Source organism: Myripristis murdjan, chromosome 1, assembly GCF_902150065.1.
Source record: "Myripristis murdjan chromosome 1, fMyrMur1.1, whole genome shotgun sequence".
NCBI lineage: Eukaryota > Metazoa > Chordata > Actinopteri > Holocentriformes > Holocentridae > Myripristis > Myripristis murdjan.
In genome coordinates this window covers 26,871,183-26,889,166 of record NC_043980.1, presented here as the reverse complement: position 1 = coordinate 26,889,166, position 17,984 = coordinate 26,871,183, and the positions used below count along the sequence as shown (strand labels likewise).

The window sequence follows — 17,984 nt, the reverse complement described above, 5'->3', positions numbered from 1 at the left end:
ATTCTCTTTTACTTCCTGTCTGATCAATCTCTCATCTGTCTGCCTCTCTGTTTGAAGTCCCCTCCTTCCCCTGCTGGCAGCCAATAGTAGAGTTGATGGTAGAAAGCCATTTTCTGTGAATCAGTGTGTTGTTTTGTCTTTCCCATTAGCTATTCATGAGCTCTCCTTGCTCAGGTCTGTATACCTGGATCGGCAGGGTGCGTTCAGGAGATTGTTCCCAATGCAGCGCTGCTGTTGTGGCGGCACGCTGAATGTGGATTAAAGAGAGTGTCACATTCAATTCAGGCCTGTGATGTCACCAAGAGAAAGAGAGGGAGATAGAATGCTTGTTTATCTCATCAACAGACTAAAGGAAAATAGGTCTTGACCTACACCAATTTGTTTTGTACTGCTGAAAGAGAAGATAGATTAGCCATGTCTGCATATGTGTGCAAGTGTTAAACATTTACTACAGAGAAACTATAGTGTCTGTCTTCATGGAGCTGTACCTGTGCGCGTGCATTTCTCTGTGAGTTTGTGTTCAGGTGCATGTGTTCCTGTTTTTTTGTTTGTTTGTTTGTTTGTTTGTTTTTTTACCTGTCTGTGCAAGGCATGTGTGCGCACATGCATGTGTCCCTGCATGTTCAGTGCATGTGTCTTTTGCATGCACACCCCCTTGTCATTGTGACCATAAAGACAGGTATAAATAATGAAAATAAAAAAAATCAAGAAAGAAGGAGAGATTGAAATGAAGGAGTGAATGAGTAAAAGTGCTGACTGCGTGGGGGGAATGATGGAATGCTTCATCATCGGCAGCAACGCTAAATGACAGCATGGGAACGGCAGAATGAGACAGGCGAGAGGCGGAGGGTGAGATGGAGAGGGCAGGGCAGCATTCTCAGATGGAGAGGCAGGGGAGAGAGGGAGGGCTCAGGCTGGTGGAGGTAGATGGAGATAGAGAAGGAAGAGGAGGAGGAATCGACGAGTCCGGAACTATGGGAGAAGTGAGAGGGCATGCAGTGGAGCAAGAGGGGGAAGGAGTGAGGGAAGGAAAAAAGAGAGAGGTGTCGTATGCACTCACCTGAAATCACTCTTCCTTCTAATCTGTAATTCGATTGAGCTGGGCCATATAGGACAAGGAATACCAATGACTTCTCCCTCTCACTCCCTCCCTCTCCCTGTCTCTCTTGCTCTCTGTCCCTTTCTCAGATCAATCAATACCACATTTTAAATCCACAGGCTCATATATGGACTACCAGATACCTACATGCACGCCCTACAACACTGCTAGGCTCTTTCTACACACACACACATTCATTTGCACTTGCAAGGAAACACATATGCACACGTACACACACACACCAGATACACACTCACACATTGACTTACAAATAACTTTGAATTCCTGTCTAGCTTTGAAGCTCTGAATCCTCTCTTGCACTCTTTCTTGTCCCCCCAACCATAATGTGTGTGTTTGAGGTGTTATATGGCATATTCCCGGGGTAAAGCTTTTATACTTTTTTCTTTTTTTTTTTACTTTTTTCTTTTCTTCAAGTGCTATGCTCCAAATAAGAGGTCTCTTATGACCAGTTCACAAAGTGACCCTGTCCTCTTGTGTGTGTGTGTGCAAGTGTGAACACATTTGAGTATAGGGAGGTGCACTGTGAGGGATGCCTCTGAATTTGTGAACCTATGATCCTAAAGGAGGAGGGGAGAGAGAGCGAAAAATAGAGAGAGATGAGAATCAACTAGCAGTTAGAGCTAAGCCTTGGAAATTTTTGCTAAATGAGCTAAACAGTCCTATACCCGTTCTCACTGCAACCTCTTAGACCCTTGTCCCCGCAGCTTAAAAAGGCATTTTACACAGGCAGGTGTGGAACAGTTTGTATTCTAACTAATACCAGAAGTACTTGACTTTCTTTAACAAAGAAAGCACTCTCAGCTTTTTGGATGCAACTTTAAAATAACAGAATTGTTTAATCGTCAAAACAACTGCAGAAGCAGTATAACAAAAACTGGAAGTGGACAATAAAAGAGCCTTTTCTATTATTGTGCCTGGCCTAACTGTCTTATTTGGGTCAAATGACTCACTGACAAAACACACACACACACACACACACACACACTGGCAATGTGTTTGTGTATCTTCCCTTATGTGAACTCAGGCCATACAAAGTTAGAATGAGTATCCTGTCTCTCTCCATTATGTGACATGTTGATGACTGCTTTCTTGTCAGCCTGTGTGGATTCATCTGGAATGTATTTTTGTTTTCTTTCTAAACCCAAGACAGGAATCTCTCCGGTGACCCCCCAAAAATTCATGTCAGGAGTTTATTCTTCTGGTTTGTCTTTTTTTTTTTTGTTTTGTATTGTTTTGTTTTGTTTTTTGTTTGTTTATTTGTTTTTGTTTGTTTTGTTTTTTTTGTTTTGTGTGTGTGTGTGTGTGTGTGTGTGTGTGTGTGTGTGTGTGTGTGTGTGTGTGTCTGTATGTGTGTGTGGGGAATCTTTTCCAAGTTGGTAAAATACCTGGATTTGTTGAATGTCTGGGAAACCGGAGTCAAATAAGACTATAAACCTCAGATGTGAGACATAAGCTAATTTGGACTGGCTTGGCTTGTCACTCACTTATTAAAACTCTTTACTTTCATGGCTTTTTGTTAACTCTTTCATTAATATTCATAACCTAGCCATGGCTTTTACCGGTTAACTAACCCACGCTAGCTAGCATCAGTAAAGCATTGCCAGCACATGAACATATAGCCAGTGATGCCACTGATCACAGTAATGTAAGCCAGCTGATCTGTGCCAGTGCTGACTGCTTTTTGTGGTAGGACTTATTTCTTAATATTTAATTTCTTAATACTTGATATTTTCAGAGTTAGGGTTGTGAAGGCAAATATGTGTTAAATTAACCCATCATTAAATAAGATTTCAGTTTCCTAGACCTTTAAACTCTGATTCAAATGCATCTCTCATCGAATCATTTATCCCCCTCTCTTTTACAACTGCAACTGATGATGTAATACTAGTGTGTGCTTTGTTTACCAGCTGAATAAATCGCCCTGAATAGGCTAATAGATTTTGCAAGGTCTTAAGTGTGGATTCACTTAACCAAATTTAATGAAGAAATGGTGAAATACAATATGCTACAAGCCCTATAATAAAGCATTTATCCTCGCAGCACCAAATAAAGACAAAAGAGTGCAGCAATTGATAATATGAGGACAAGTACTCCACCTCTACCAGCCGGTGAAGAATTCAACACCAAACTACGCAACAAAAGCAGAGGTGTTTTTAGGTAACGTTGACCATGGATTCTTTAATTAAAATTTTTAGTTTTTAAATAGTATATTTATAAATTTGTTGTGTTACTTACCATTCAAGCTATTTTGTCAGTGCAAAGTGTAATATGAACAATACATATTAACCTAACCTTGTCTTGGAGCCACAGTATTTTCAAACCAAAACTTAGAGATAAACTATCTACTAAATCCAAATAATCAAAGGGAGCCTGTGAGAGTTAAATCCACCATTTTCATCATTAAACACACTTTTTTCTTTACTTTCGGATTTCAGCCGATGGCTGACATCGAACACACTGGCTCAGTAGAGCATGCGCTGTGCTGTTTATGTTTATAGTTTGTTTGTGTACGGAGTTTGCACCACCTATTGGTCAAAATCACATGCTTTTTTCCCTAAAACGTGGAGTCAGTCACTCAGTCCATTACACCAAGAGATCTAGAGTCAGTGCACTTAGATGTCACGGCTAAATATAAACATGTTATGAGACTGTACTTGTAGGTGTTAGTATGTGTATTTCTGAGGGTGTTGCAGCCTGACTGACGGCAATTCTCTATCACATACCAGCGTTGATTAGGGAAGGAAAGGTCTGCCGCTTGTTCAAACAAATTAGGTCACGCATCATCCTTATTTGGAGAGGGACGAAATTATAGAGAGCGATGACTGACTTGCCGACCATCTCGCTTGTTAAATTGGGACAAATCGACCACTGCTGTTAATGACTTTCTGGTAGAAAAGTGAGGAAAGTAGACATCTGCAAACAAGTATAACTCAAGTTTGTTTCAAAGAGTAGTTGTGACACCAAGAAGATTAAAGGTGTTTTGAACAGCCAACGCTTAAGACCACCCTCGCAATCGTCTCTAAAATTCTCACTAAAAGGAATTCTAAAAATACCTACTCCACAGGCAAACCGATGCTCAGAGAAATCGGAAAGCTAAATAATGAATTATTCGACAAACAATGAGCATCTTTTTTTTTTTTTTTTTTTTTAAACTAAAACACCTCTCTGTCTATGCTTTTTTAGTCCCTTTCAGTTGAGTGTTTGCTATTAGAAGGTAACAATTGTGTGATGATGAGTATGCATATCACCTTCTGTGTACATCTATATTTGCTTGCCTGCTCTTATGTATGAATGTGCAAGTAAGTAAACAGTAGGAAAAGAGAGACATATCTTTGCAAGGACATCTTCTTGTGTTATTGAATTAATTTGAGTCTGTAAAAGGAATGTTTACTGAGACTGAGTCTGCCCTTCAAATGGTATGTCGCTGAGCTGCCCTTGTCTGAGGAGGGAGAGAGAGAGGGGAGAGAGGGAGGGAGGGAAGTTGGGCGAGCGAGAGAGAAGAGGGAGACATGGTGTGTTTTGCAGTTGGTGGCAGATGTTGTCACTGTGGAAAGGAGGAAGTAGAGGAAGTAATCATCCACATTTGCACACGCACACTGCCATGCACAGTCAGACACGCACACACACACACTGACACAGACAATACCTTGAAAAGCCTCTTACTCACCCAACAACAACAGATTAGTTTGAATGTGTGAATAAAAGGGCAGAGAGACAGAGAACGACCGTGTTAGCCAGTGAGATGAACCAGGGGAGTGAAACGCAAAGCTATTATGTTTTTCATGTCCATGCAGGTAACAGGTAAATGGCTTTACCACAGGACACAGCATTTCTTTTGAATTGAGAGCTATGTTACAGTCCAGTTCAGAGTCAACGCTACAGGGCAGAACAGATGAAAAGAGGATAGAGTTGAGCAAAGGGTGAAGATAGTGGAGACTGATAAAGGGAGATCTGATAAAAGATTTGAGAGAGATGACAACCAGAACAGCCAAGGCTTGGTAACAAAGTTCACAGTCTGTGTGTAGGATGGACACTGGAGATTCGCTGCTGGTTCTTGCCTGAAGTTTACTTGGCACCAACATAAATTAAGCAGAACTTAAATTACACACCAGCAGTGCTGAAGTCAGTGTTTCCCTTTAGGGTTGAGTCCACAGTCTTTAGATATATGTTCCCTTTGTGGTGTTCAGTCTGCTTTTCCAATAGCTCTTTCAGGCTAGGCACACAGCCATGCTTTGGTGCTTCAGTCTATGGGCTTTTCTATTGCTGTCTGCTGAAACTCATACACTATACAGGCAAAGGTTAATAAAGCGCACCTCACCTCACTCTGCCTCCAGCACCCCCAACACACATGTACAAACACAGACACACATTCCCATCTCAACTCTACTATTTTCCAACCCTACCCAGTGCACAACGTTTCGGATGTCCTGTTGTACTGGGGACAATAAAAATAGCACCTGGGACACAAAGATACAGTGTCTGGGACAATTCTGGGACAGCAGAGAAACTTACCATTAAAAATGAAAATTTTACCAGGGTTGAATTACATACTCTGATGTAACGAGAATCCGTTATGGATAGTTTTTACAAGCGTGAGTATCATTTGCGTAAAATGTGTTATTATAGTGCTTGTGATGAAGGAAAATCCTCATTGGATAGCTGTGTCCACATTGTTCTGGGATAGGCCAGCCACACACAGCTCCTGGCCTATACAAAGTTCACTGCTGCTGCGCCGCACAACACCATCTCACCATCGTCAGTCGCTCTGATTAACAGGTTGAGGCTCTTCACTACTTCTACACCAGTTAGCTTTTCTTCCATTTGATCACTCCTACGTCGGTTTGTAAAATATCTAATATCAGCTGAGTTGGAGAGCTTAGCTCATGCGGATATGGTGCTTTTGACAAGAAAGCGGTCACAAGGCCGAATGCATATTTCCATGTTTCATCGCCAACAGGGGCTATTTGCATAAATCTCCCAGGTTCACACCATCACTTCATTAATTTGTCACTGTCAGTTCCTCATCTCTATCCATGGCCCAGAGGTTAAAGACAGGTAGTCAAAGATTGGTGGCAAAGTAGCATCAGTACATCTCTCTCTCAGATTCCCTCTCTCTCCAGAGAGAGAGAGACAGAGAGAGAAAGAGGGAAAGTTGCCTGCTGGCTAGTCTGAGATGATCCGGGAAACAAGAATTTAAATGAAACAAAAAGAACGGGTGCTCTGATAGCTGAGTTGGTTTCCTCTTGAGTCCATCAAAATAGAGCCACATTAAAATTCCATAACCTTATTTTCCACTTATAGCTCAGCGCTCATAGTAGAGAAAAAAGGGTTAAAAAGGAGCGTGTATAGGAAGGCATAGCCTTTTCCACCATATAGTTTTGTGCCTGCAGACTTGGGGAACGTCGCACAACTTCACCCTTAAACTGGTGCACATGTTATCTTTATTATTGAGCTGTTTCTGCCTTTTTTGTCACCGTATTTACCTCTGCCAAGGAGGCAATCTCAAAAAGATCTGAATGGATCGACATGAACCTTTTGTGAAAATATTGAACCAATTTTCCTTTTTTAAACTCAGCAGCTATAACGGAGTAATTTTATGATTGTTAAAACAAGTTTAATAGCTATATAGGCCTACAGTAGCTCAGCATCTATGACAACATGTATTTGGATTTATCTGTTTTGATTTTTTTAAGTTTAAACAGTGTCAAAATATTGTTTTTATTAATAAAAAATTATCCCATTACTTTTCCAGATACTTTAAGTTTTTGCTGTGGTATTGTTTCAGTATTGGTATAGGCAGGGTATCCTATTGAAGTCGTAATTTTGGCGTCACTACTCCTGACCAAGATGCCTCTGAAAGTACTCAATGGGAAAAACTGTGACTCTTAAATACGACTACTTTTTACAACAGATTGATAATCCTGCACAGAAAACATTGTGCTTATTTGCCAGTAATAGCAGTTACGTAATTCAAGGCAAAGTTTATATCATCAAAACTACAGTATATTTTGAAAAATGTTAATTGTTATGTTCGAAGTAATTACATACATGTGCACACCCCATTAAGAAGTACACAAAATAAATGTTTAATTACCGGTTTAATCGAAATTATAATCGCAGTAACAATATCAAGAGGATTAATATGCAATTACAGTTTTTGTGATAACATGCAGCCCCATATCGCTGTGTAAAAAAGTCCAAAAGCTGGATTTAATGATACATTTAATGATATATTTATCACTGCCGACATAAATGGATTTATATCAAAACCAAAAGCCAGTAAGTGTGAAAGGATGCTTACTTTTTTTGCCAGTTCTTTCTCTCTAATATTGTTCTCGAATCCTTGGCACTCTTTGTTAGCAATGGGCTGGACGCTGTGGTGAGACAGAGCTACAAGATCGCTGTACTATTCCCTGGGAAAGAAACAGAAAGATGGACAAAGAGAGTGTAAAATAAAACAGAGAAGTGATGCTGCTACTTAAAATGCTCCCCTTTTCCTCCGCCCAAGTACGCTGCTTCCTCTGCGTTCCCCTTCCTCTCCCTCAGCTTTATTTTTCACCTCCTCTTCTTCTTCATCTGGACGACCTTCTCCCTCTCCTACGTCCTCCTGCTGCTCCCTCCACTCCTCACCCCTGTCTGGTCTGCTGGGTTGTCACGGCGATATCCCGGGTGCAGTGGTTTTGATCTCATCCTTCAATAATGAATGAAAGGATCCAATTCGTCAATCACTTCAAAACCATGCAGCTCACAATGCCCAAGGTCAGGACAGTGGCAGCTGTCAGAGGGGATGATGGGTAGCATAGACAGGTGTATGGAAGGAGCTTTGGCACACATATCACAATGCAGATGCCCTGCACGTATACACACACACACACACACACACACACACACACACATACACTCTCACACATACATACACACTCACACACCTGCTCTTGACTAAAGGACAGGCAGCCCAAAATGGGTGGAAACAGCAAAGTGAAACACAAAAAGAGCTCCACTTTTAAGAATTGAGCTAGATTCTGCAGTGACGATAGGGTGGGATGTGTAGAGAAATGAATAACAAGGCAATGGGACAATTAGTGAAGCTCAGCGGACAGACGCTCTGAGAGCCAGAGCAGGCAAAAGAGAAGCAAAAAGAAAGAAGGAGAGCGAGAGAGAGAGACAGAGTAAATGATAGCTTACTTTCTCAATCAAACGTCCACTGCCTGAGGTCCAGATAGACTTCAGAAGATCACATGCTACTCTGTCTCTCTCTTTTTCATTCTGTGCATATAAATGTGTGTGTGTGTGTGTGTGTGTGTGTGTGTGTGTGTGTGTGTGTGTTTATGTGTGTGTAAGCATGTGTATGTGTGATACATGTTGAGGGAGTGGGAGAGAGATGGAGCCTGAGGTTAGCTTGTCAGACCATCTGAAGGCTATCTCTCTTCATCAAGCTGAATGTGTGTTTATGTTTGTGTGTGTGTGTGTGTGTGTGTGTGTGTGTTCTTCATATGTGTGTGCAACCACAAGTTTGTTTTCCACTTAAGAAAAAAGACACTTGTTTTAATGAGGGGATCTGAAATGCTCAGGAATAGGTAAAGGGAGGGGGACTGAGAGGGGGATGAAAAAGAAAGCGCAAAGAGCAAAACAGACAATAAATAATAATTACTGCGCGTGTGTGTTTGTGTGTGTCATTCAGAAGACAGTGTATTGTGGTGTTTTCACAGTTGCTTGTGTACACAACATTCTTCAGAGAAAGGCAGGGAGAGAGGAGGCTGCCGTCTCTGCAGGGGGGATTTGTTTCGCCTCCCTACACTCCCATTCGCCTCCTCTCCCCTCCTGTCCGTCTGTCTACTCATCAGTAAATAGGAGCTGACAGTCGTTTGTGTGTGTGTGTATGTGTGTGTGTTTGTGTGCACGCATACGTCTGTCCTAGCGGATGTGCCCTGCAGCGTGGCCCACCTCTTAAATGTCACTGATCACAGTCTCTTCCACCTGATTACCCCCCACCACCACCCACACACACCTTTATACCCACTCAACCTCCCTTTCTCTCCATCATCCCCCATTCTTCCCCACTTGCCCTACACCCTGACCCAGTGTCCCCCTCTCACACACACACAGCTTACCCCTCGTCACTTCTTCCAACCGTGTACCAGCAGCCGTATGCGTACACAAGGTTATCACTGAAGAAACAAGAGACAGGAAGAGAAATTGAGTGAGAGAGAGAGAGACAGAGAGAGGGGGAGCGAGAGAGAGAAAGAGAGAGAGAGAGGGAGGAGATGTACTCTTTCTTATGTAATTTAACCATCATCAGAAGAGCACTCAGGGGAGAAGAGCGACTCTGGAATGGACCCCTACAGTTAATAGCGCACACACCACACACACACACACACACACGCAAAACATATTCATACTTACTCATTCACACTTAATACTAGCAAGGACATAATGTGCTATCCCGCTGTACCAAAGCAGGATTTTGTACATAAAAATCTTGTTCAATTAAAGTACAACATATTAAAAACTGACATTTCAACTAGATGTTTGGTACCCATACAGACACACACAGCCCCACACACACACACACACACACACACACACACACACACACACACACACCGACTGACACACAAACACACAGTTACAGTGACATTATTAAATGCCAGAGGTAGCAATAAACTGACATTTTAAAGCTACTGCTCGTTTCACAGTTGCAGCGTACGCCACAATCTTGTTTACGCAAACCAAAAAAAAAAAAGCCCTTTCCTAACTGGCTGGCCCACCAAAGTGGCATAAGCTGAAATTGGAGAACAGGGCAAGTGAATGTAAATTGCTATTTAATGTGCACAGTTGTTGAATTGAATTTCTTTCTTTATGCAAGCTTTTTAAAACACTTTAAGTGCCGCCTTGGCTGTGCAGATAGAGCAGTTGAGACATACATATGAATGCAGACTTGAGAAAGATTTCTGTGTAAACTGAATTTTGTATATTCCATTGTTCTCGATAGCCTAGTCCTAGGGCTGTTTATACATCTTCTTTTACTCTCAGTACATTATCCTGGCAGTCTCTGTCACACACAGACACGCTCGCATGCAAAGTCAAGCACACTGACTTTGAACTCAGTGGGCCGGGTAAGATGACTTGCCTTGTCTTGAGTGAATTTGTGTATGTGTGCATGCCTGAGCGTGTGCATGTGTGATAGTGTCGGCAACACGTCTCCTGGCTTGACATCTGCCAGTCAGCACGTCAAGATCAGTCAGTCATCTGTCACCTTTCCTCAGACAGCTGTCACTCAAAGCCTGCGTTAATGCTGATTGGAGCAGGCAAATGTCGGCCCTGGGAGAAGGAGACTCTGATTGGCTCTCTGGCCAGGAGGGGGAGGGGGTGGATTGAGGTAGTGAGCTGGCCCACGATGAAAGATGCTTTATTCCTGCATGCATCCCAGCATGTCAAAGTCAATAAATGCAGATGCTATTACTGTTAGCTGGTAAAGTCATGAGTTTAAATCGTCGTCCGAGCTCTATCCTGAAACCCTTCCTGCCCCAGTCTCTGCTTTGCTCCATCCAGCGGAGGAAACATCTTGTTGTGTTTCCCAGGCATCTCCGTTCTCCTCCTTCCAAGGCTAGTCTTGCTTTAGCTGTAGCTTGTAAGCAGGTCAGTTCAGTTCCCCGTGGGCTTCACTAGTTGACTTCGGTTCAGTTCAGTCGAGTCCTTCTGGGATCAGTGGGTAAGCAGCAGACTAGTGGATGAGAGTCAGAGCCACTTTGATTTTATCATCATCAAAGGCAGCGAGCATTTACTGCTTAACTGGTGCTTGCTTTGGTCAATAGATCCCTCCAATTAGACCTATGTGTGCGTGCAAGAGAGAGAGAGAGAGAGATAGCTGTCAATCAGCTGTTTCCTTTGAAGAGTTGTCTACAGCACTGGTAAAATGTGCAATATTTCCAATACAATTCACCCAGCTTCACTAGAGTGTTCGACGGGCGTGGTGATGGTGGTGGGAGGGGGGGTTGGAATCCTCATTTTTCGGCTCACTCTGCTTCCCATTGTTGAATTAATTATTGTCTTTTGTCTGCCCTCTTTTTTTTTTTTTTTTATTCTTGATTTGTAGCAACATGCCAAAAAACCCAACTCATATTTTCTCCCCTCCCCTCCCACATTGTCAATCCAATTAAGTGTTTTTAAATGCCTGTTGAAACAAGTGCAGGCATACTTATTAGATTAAAAAGGAATAGAACTCATTTGCACCCCATAATCAAATAGACTGCTGTTACCACGGAGAAAATTGCTTAGCCAGGCAACTTTTATCCGCTTATTCATTGAAAAACTATTTGATATAGAATAGATTTTTTTTTTTACAGTGTCAGGCTTCAAATATGCGGCAGGGTGAAGGGTGACTGTGTGTGTGAGAGAGAAAGAGAGAGAGAGAAAGAGAGAGGTGGAGGGGGGTGTCGGGGGGCTATCGGTGAATCAGTATTCATGAGCTATAGCCAGCCCTGCCAGCCCAGTGTCACAGTAGGGGTTCGGCTCTACGAAGATAAAGTGATTTTTCAGGAGCGAGTGACCCTAATTGTGACCTGACACAAACACACAAGCACACACACACACATACTCCCAATAATTAAACAGACACTTCTAGAGTCAGATCCATGGCTCAACTTCAGTTCTCTCGGTTGCTCTTATGTCTCTCTCACTCATCTGAGTGCTCTCAAAGACACACACACCACATCACGCTACAGCTGTTGCGGTAAAATTTCAGCATTAATGCTGGGTGGTGTAATGCAGCACACTGGAAGAATAATGATCTTTACCAGCCCATTTGTAAGGGACAAGTTGTTTAGGGCTTATTTTCAACAACAACACATACACACACACACACACACACACACACACACACACAAACACACGCACCGCAAAAGTGTGAAGAGAGAGAGAGATGAAGCAGAGAGGAGGAGGGAAGATGGGATCACAGTGGACTATCAGCCCCGGAGCAGCGACCCTGCTCCTCTACTCCTCTGGTCCTCCCATCCTCCTCTCCTCCCTCTCCCCTCTATCACAGCGCTCATCTCCCCGGCAAATTGAATTCCTCCCTAGAATCTGCCTAAGCAGCTCTCTGAGACCGACCCAATAGTGGAGACACACTTACACTGTGCCTGCAAGTATGTGTGTGTGTTTGTGTGTGTGTGTGTGTGTGTGTGTGTGTGTGTGTGTGTGTGTGTGTGTGTGTGTGTGTGTGTGTGTGTGCGTGTGTGTGTGTGTGTGTGTATGCGCATGCTAAGGCATGTGCATCTGCCTCTTGACTATTCTGTCACTTTTGGAGGCCAATCTCTCCGTTAGGCATCAGTCCTCCAAAAGAGACAAAAAGTGGAGACCTTGAGCTGCCACCCATTTTGACGGAGATGGACCAATGGGAAACACAGGGAGGGGGGAGTGGGGGGTAACTGGGGAAGATGGAGAAAGGAATGGATGATGTAGAGGCTGGCTGACAGATAGAGAGAGAAGGTGGACACAGAGGAGGGCTTGACAGACAGACTGGCCGACAGAGATAGAAAGACAGATGGGCAGGAAGCTGGATAGTACAGCCTGAGAGGCAGACAGGGTAGAGAAAAGATTGCAGGGGAGACAGAGCAGTGTGTTTACACACACAGACAGTGACTGACAGAGAGAGAGAGAGAGAGAAAGGGATGACATCAATGAGTGAAACATGCTGTTAGCTGACCTTGTTCCTCTCAGATGTGGCGTTCTTCGTCTCAATCCTTTGCTCCTCATGGACTCCCTCAGCTTAAAGCAGCATGAGGGATTAGAGAGGACAATGAGCCGGCCTTGGGGGGGTAATTGGAGATGCAACATGTAGCTTGTGGCAGCTGAAGTACTGCATTAAGAGAGTTGTGGATAAGTGGAATGAATGCTTGCATATACAGTAGGGGGAAGGATCAGCAATGTGGCATGCATGCTCTTGGTGGGTGCAAATGTGTGCACATCTACAGTATGCACAAGTGTTTGCATGTATGCCACGTTGAGGCTGAATCTGTCTATGCTTCACAGCTACAATTTTCTCTTGGCCTGTGTCTCTCCCTGACACACACACACACTGAGGCAGTAGTGAGTTATAGTTGTGGTCAGCAGTGTGAGATTGGAGTCTCTGCATAGCCAAGCATCGTCTGTTGAAATGGAAATATTCCAAATAAATCCTCACACACAACATGCACACTAACACACTCACATGCACACATGCACACGCAATCTTATATAGATCCATCTTAGATGGAATGCTTCCCTCTTGTGTGGCGCAGACAGCCATCAATCTAAAGAAAGAGAGAGAGAGTGGGAGAAACACAGAGCGAGGGGAAAGAAAAGGTGGCTGTGAGAGAGGTAGTGTAGCAGGAGAGTTTGAGCAATGTTGAGACGACCTCGGGAGAAGGAACAGAGGAAAATTGTGATGATGGAGCGGAGGCTAGAAGGTTGGAGTAAAGAGCACAGAGAAAGGCAGGATGGTAGGATGGAGAACAGACCAAGCTGACAAGGGAAGAAACAGAGGCTGAAAGAGGGAAAGAGAGAAAGAATGAGATGGTGAAGCTCCATCTCAGAGTTATGGACCTGTCCATGTATACTGTAGCAAGCAGATAAACCTGCCCCCTGTAACCCCGATCTGTGTGTGTGTGTGTGCCCGCGCGCGCGTGTGTGTGTTTATGTTTGAGTTAAATAAATCTCACTGTCCACAGTCCACCCCGGCACCCTCCCTCTACCCCATACCCAGACACATACTGCTTTAATTTTTTTGCGAAGGCAGGCTTCAACACACACTCGACAGATCCTTCAGCCAATTGCCGTCGACCTGCTGACTCATTACCCTTGATGCCGAGACGCTGCTTGGTTATGAGCCAGGTTTGAAGCCCAGAGCCAAGAGTTAAAGACTGGATGGCATTGGTTAGATGACAGCTGCAGTTTAGCTATTGAGAAATGCTGGATATGTTCAAGTATCTCATAATATTATATCATATTTATACTATGGTTCACTGTACAATGATAATATGATATGATGATAATATGATTCAGGGTTTTTGTTGAATAGACGAATGGAAGTGATTTATAGTGAGGGCTATTTCTGTCTCTTTACAAAAATCTGCTTCATTCATTTGTGAAAGTAGAGAGAGACAGGAAAGACAGGGAAGAGAGGGGTGATGACATGCAGCAAAAGGCTTGGCTCAGAATCGAACGTGGGCCGTTGCAGTAAGGGCTTAGCCTTGATAGGTGGTACTTGCTCTACCAGGTGAGCCACCAGGGCACCAGGGCTTGCTCTGTGTACAAACCTAGGCACCCCCTTCTGTGCTGCATTAGTCCAGTGTTTTACATTATGTAGACCACTCACCCATGTGATATTTTTATGCATCATGAATGTTAACACCATTTTGATGGTATATCTAATTATTTTTTCATTTTGGTGCTTGAAAGAGAATTTACAGTTTTTATTATGGTATGTGTGAGGTAGCTCAACTGACTACCTCACTGGTAAAAATTAATATGAAAAATGATTTGGCTAGCTGTACTTTGTTTTTGATGATTATTTTATTTTATGGGGAAATAATTTAGGTTTTGAAGTTTCTGCAAGGTGCTGCTGCCTGCCTGCTGTCAATAAATGAGAGTAAAATTAAAACAATTGCATTGAGGTTGAATTGTTTTTTTTATTTTTCCAGACATTATGACAAGCAGGATTTTAATATATCAGACTTTGACAGTTTACATTAGCATCAGTATATGTTGGACTTTTATTGAACTGCCGATAAAAACAGCAATTACCAGCTAGTGGAAAACCAGACATGGTCTGATATAATGTGATATGATGTGATGTGATATGTGACAATTACTGCTAATATACAGTGTGTCCTCTTAGTGTTGTGATATGTGATTATTTGCTGGGCCACAATAGGATAAAATTACAGTACATGATGGAAGCTTTTGTTGGTGGATGAATAAAGTCCCAAGTTGGCCTATTGCTGGAGCATGACCAGTGCAGATTTCTGTAATATAGCAGAGAAATAGCATGTCTTTCTCTTTGTTTGTGCGTGTCAGAGGTGGCTCCCTACCTGCGTGGAGGAGGACTGGGGCAGCAGGTGGTGTTGGAGGGGAACAGACTGGTGCTGACCTGCCTGGCAGGAGGCAGCTGGCCTCTGCAGTACCGCTGGACTCTCAACAATAGCAACATCACCGACTGGTCACCACAGTACAGGTCAGTACCTCACAATGACCACTGGCTGCCTGTGTGTCTGTTGTTTTGTCTGCACATCTCTCTCTCCCTTTGTTAGTGTCTGCCTGTCTATTTGGGGCATGAATCTGTGGCTTTACTGAGATTCACTATGATTCATGATGCATTTGTTGGCAATTTCAATAGTTTCACATTTTTGGAACAATTCAGTTTGATGACATTTAAGTGTGTAAACCACAACTTGACTCTATTCAGTACTTTTAGCCAATTTTTTTTATAGCCATTAAATAAATGTGCAATAATGTACAGACTTTTTCCTCCAAAATGTGAAAAAAACCCAACAGAATTAATTAAACCTTATTTACTGTATTAAAAAAAACATAATTGACAAAAAAAGTTCAGATCAACATGTTAGCCCTTGTTTTTTAAGAATCATAAATGAGATAATCCAAAGCTTTTCATTCGGGTCAAAGTCAGAGCAGGCCATCCATTATTTCTTTATTTCACTGATTGATGCAGTTTATTCGGAATAATTTATTATTAATGCATCAATGAAACAAATGAATCATCATCTATCAAATATCACAATAACTTTGACAATACTCAATGTTTAACACACAAATTTTACATTTACACACACATTTACACAAGAATTTTTTCATAAGTAATATGAATCTGATAACCAAGGGGGTAGAGACAAATAACAGAGAATAACAGAAAATCACATCCCTTTACTGTAAGGCAGCCTTTAAAACCAGGACAAGATACACGTATCACAATATGATGAGATCCAAAATGCCAGATGATATCTAGTCTCAGTTCTTGATTGTGATATAGTATTGATATATTGCTCAGCCTTACTCTCTATTGGTCAGTTTGCCAGTCAGTCTTGTAGTGAGCATGCCTTTACACAGTGCACAGCAGCTGCAGCGTAGGATTTCTTTTTGTTTGTGATGGAGTGTGTTTAGAGAAGGTCAGAACATTTAGACAATGGAGCTAAAGTGAGATTAATAATTACATTAGCACTATAAATATGTATATGGTCTGAGCTTGGAAGAGAAGATCCAATCAATATGTCTGAGCTGCTCTCTCTCTCTCTCTCTCTCTCTCTCTCTCTCTCTCTCTCTCTCTCTCTCTCTCTCTCCCCCTCTCTCTCTTTGTCCCTGTGTGTTTTGGTTTGTGAGAGCTAAGCAGTCCCTCTTGCCATAACTGCAGCTGTGAAACAAAATTGTTTTTCACATCGTTCAGACATAGAGGGAATCTTGGGAACACACACACACACACACACACACACACACACACACACACACATACACAGAGGGAGAGCAAGGTTGAGCCAGCATTTTGTAGGCATTCATTGTTTGAGCCAGGAGGCGTTATGCAGCACTGGACTGCTCTCAGCGTTCTGGCTAGTTTAGTTTGGCAAGGCCAGACCAGTGTTGAATTGGCCCGGCACTGTATGTGTGTATGTGTGTGTGACCATCTGAAGTCTGACAGTGTAGGCCTGATGTGAAATACCTTGACAACTTCAATTTTTGTTGCAATTTCTTGACTTGGCACTTGTGTATAGTTATTTTGTGCAGTGGCAGTATGATGAAAAATGACATAAGCCTTTTAGCCTGTACAGTAATGCTGGATTTACATCACGGGATGACTGGTACCTCATGTATACAGTCTTTTGTCTAACGTTGGCACAAAACACACTTTTTAAAGTTGAGATGAGTCATCTCCTGGAGGCAAAAAGTTGTTATACAGTATGTTGTTAGTTATCAACTATAGGCTTAAAATAAGACTATTATTAGTTCATATTTAAGTGAAATAATTTTCTATATTATATTGAGTGTTGAAGAATAACACAAAAAACTGTTTGATATGTTGATTAGCTGAGTTCATGCTGTTGTCAGTGGTCTCAGTGTGATGATTGCTGCTCAGTACTGAAAATGTTCTACCAGTCAACTCTTTTGTGAAGGATAGCATATCATTTATATTTCTCATGCCCCTCTCCGCCCCATTGCTTTTCTCTCTGCAGGTAATTAATAGAGTCTCTTCTCTCTCCATGACCGCTCCCCACTTACCGAGACACAGTACAATGGGCTGAAGTTCAGATTTTTATCAAATATTAAGTGTTTCACAACATTTAATTTGCCGTGTGCTTAAGAATCCAATCTTAAGATATAACGGGAAGTGCACTCAGCAGCAGTATAACAGCAGAGTTCATTAGCAAATACTGTTCATAATGTAAACATGACCTAGAGTTATTTGCCACTTTTCACACATAGTGGGCCCTATCTTGCGCCAGACTCCCTAAACCCGCTATTTGCGGATTTAGGATTTAGGAAGAGGCGTTCCCCCGTAAAAGTTGCTATCTTGTGCACCTCCCGCTATCCGCAAAACACCTCCGCTACCCGCTATATTATGTATAGGCGTGTTTGGGGCGTTACGCCAGTTAACCCAATCAGTGTGCCAGGTGCCATTGCCTTTAAGGGCAGGATGCGCTATCCTAAATCCTAAATCCTAAACCCGCGATGGAGAGAGGGAGGTAGATTTTCTCAGGGCTACTGAGGCTAAAGCAAGTTGGCTTTATATATATATATACATATGATATATTATATTATAGGCGAGTTAATTCGGGAGGTGGAGCCACATGTGTCCAAGTGGACGTGTCACAAGGTTGTA

At 42.5% G+C, this 17,984-nt stretch overlaps 1 protein-coding gene across 1 annotated transcript in view; it reads left to right on the top strand.

Annotated features, from left to right (window-relative positions):
• LOC115365560 (protein sidekick-1) overlaps positions 1–17,984 on the top strand; it is a 251,027-nt gene that overhangs the window by 81,098 nt on the left and 151,945 nt on the right. Inside the window, exon 2 of the mRNA XM_030060637.1 lies at positions 15,176–15,332. Coding sequence (XP_029916497.1) covers positions 15,176–15,332 — 157 coding nt within the window. The remainder of the gene's footprint in view (positions 1–15,175; positions 15,333–17,984) is intronic.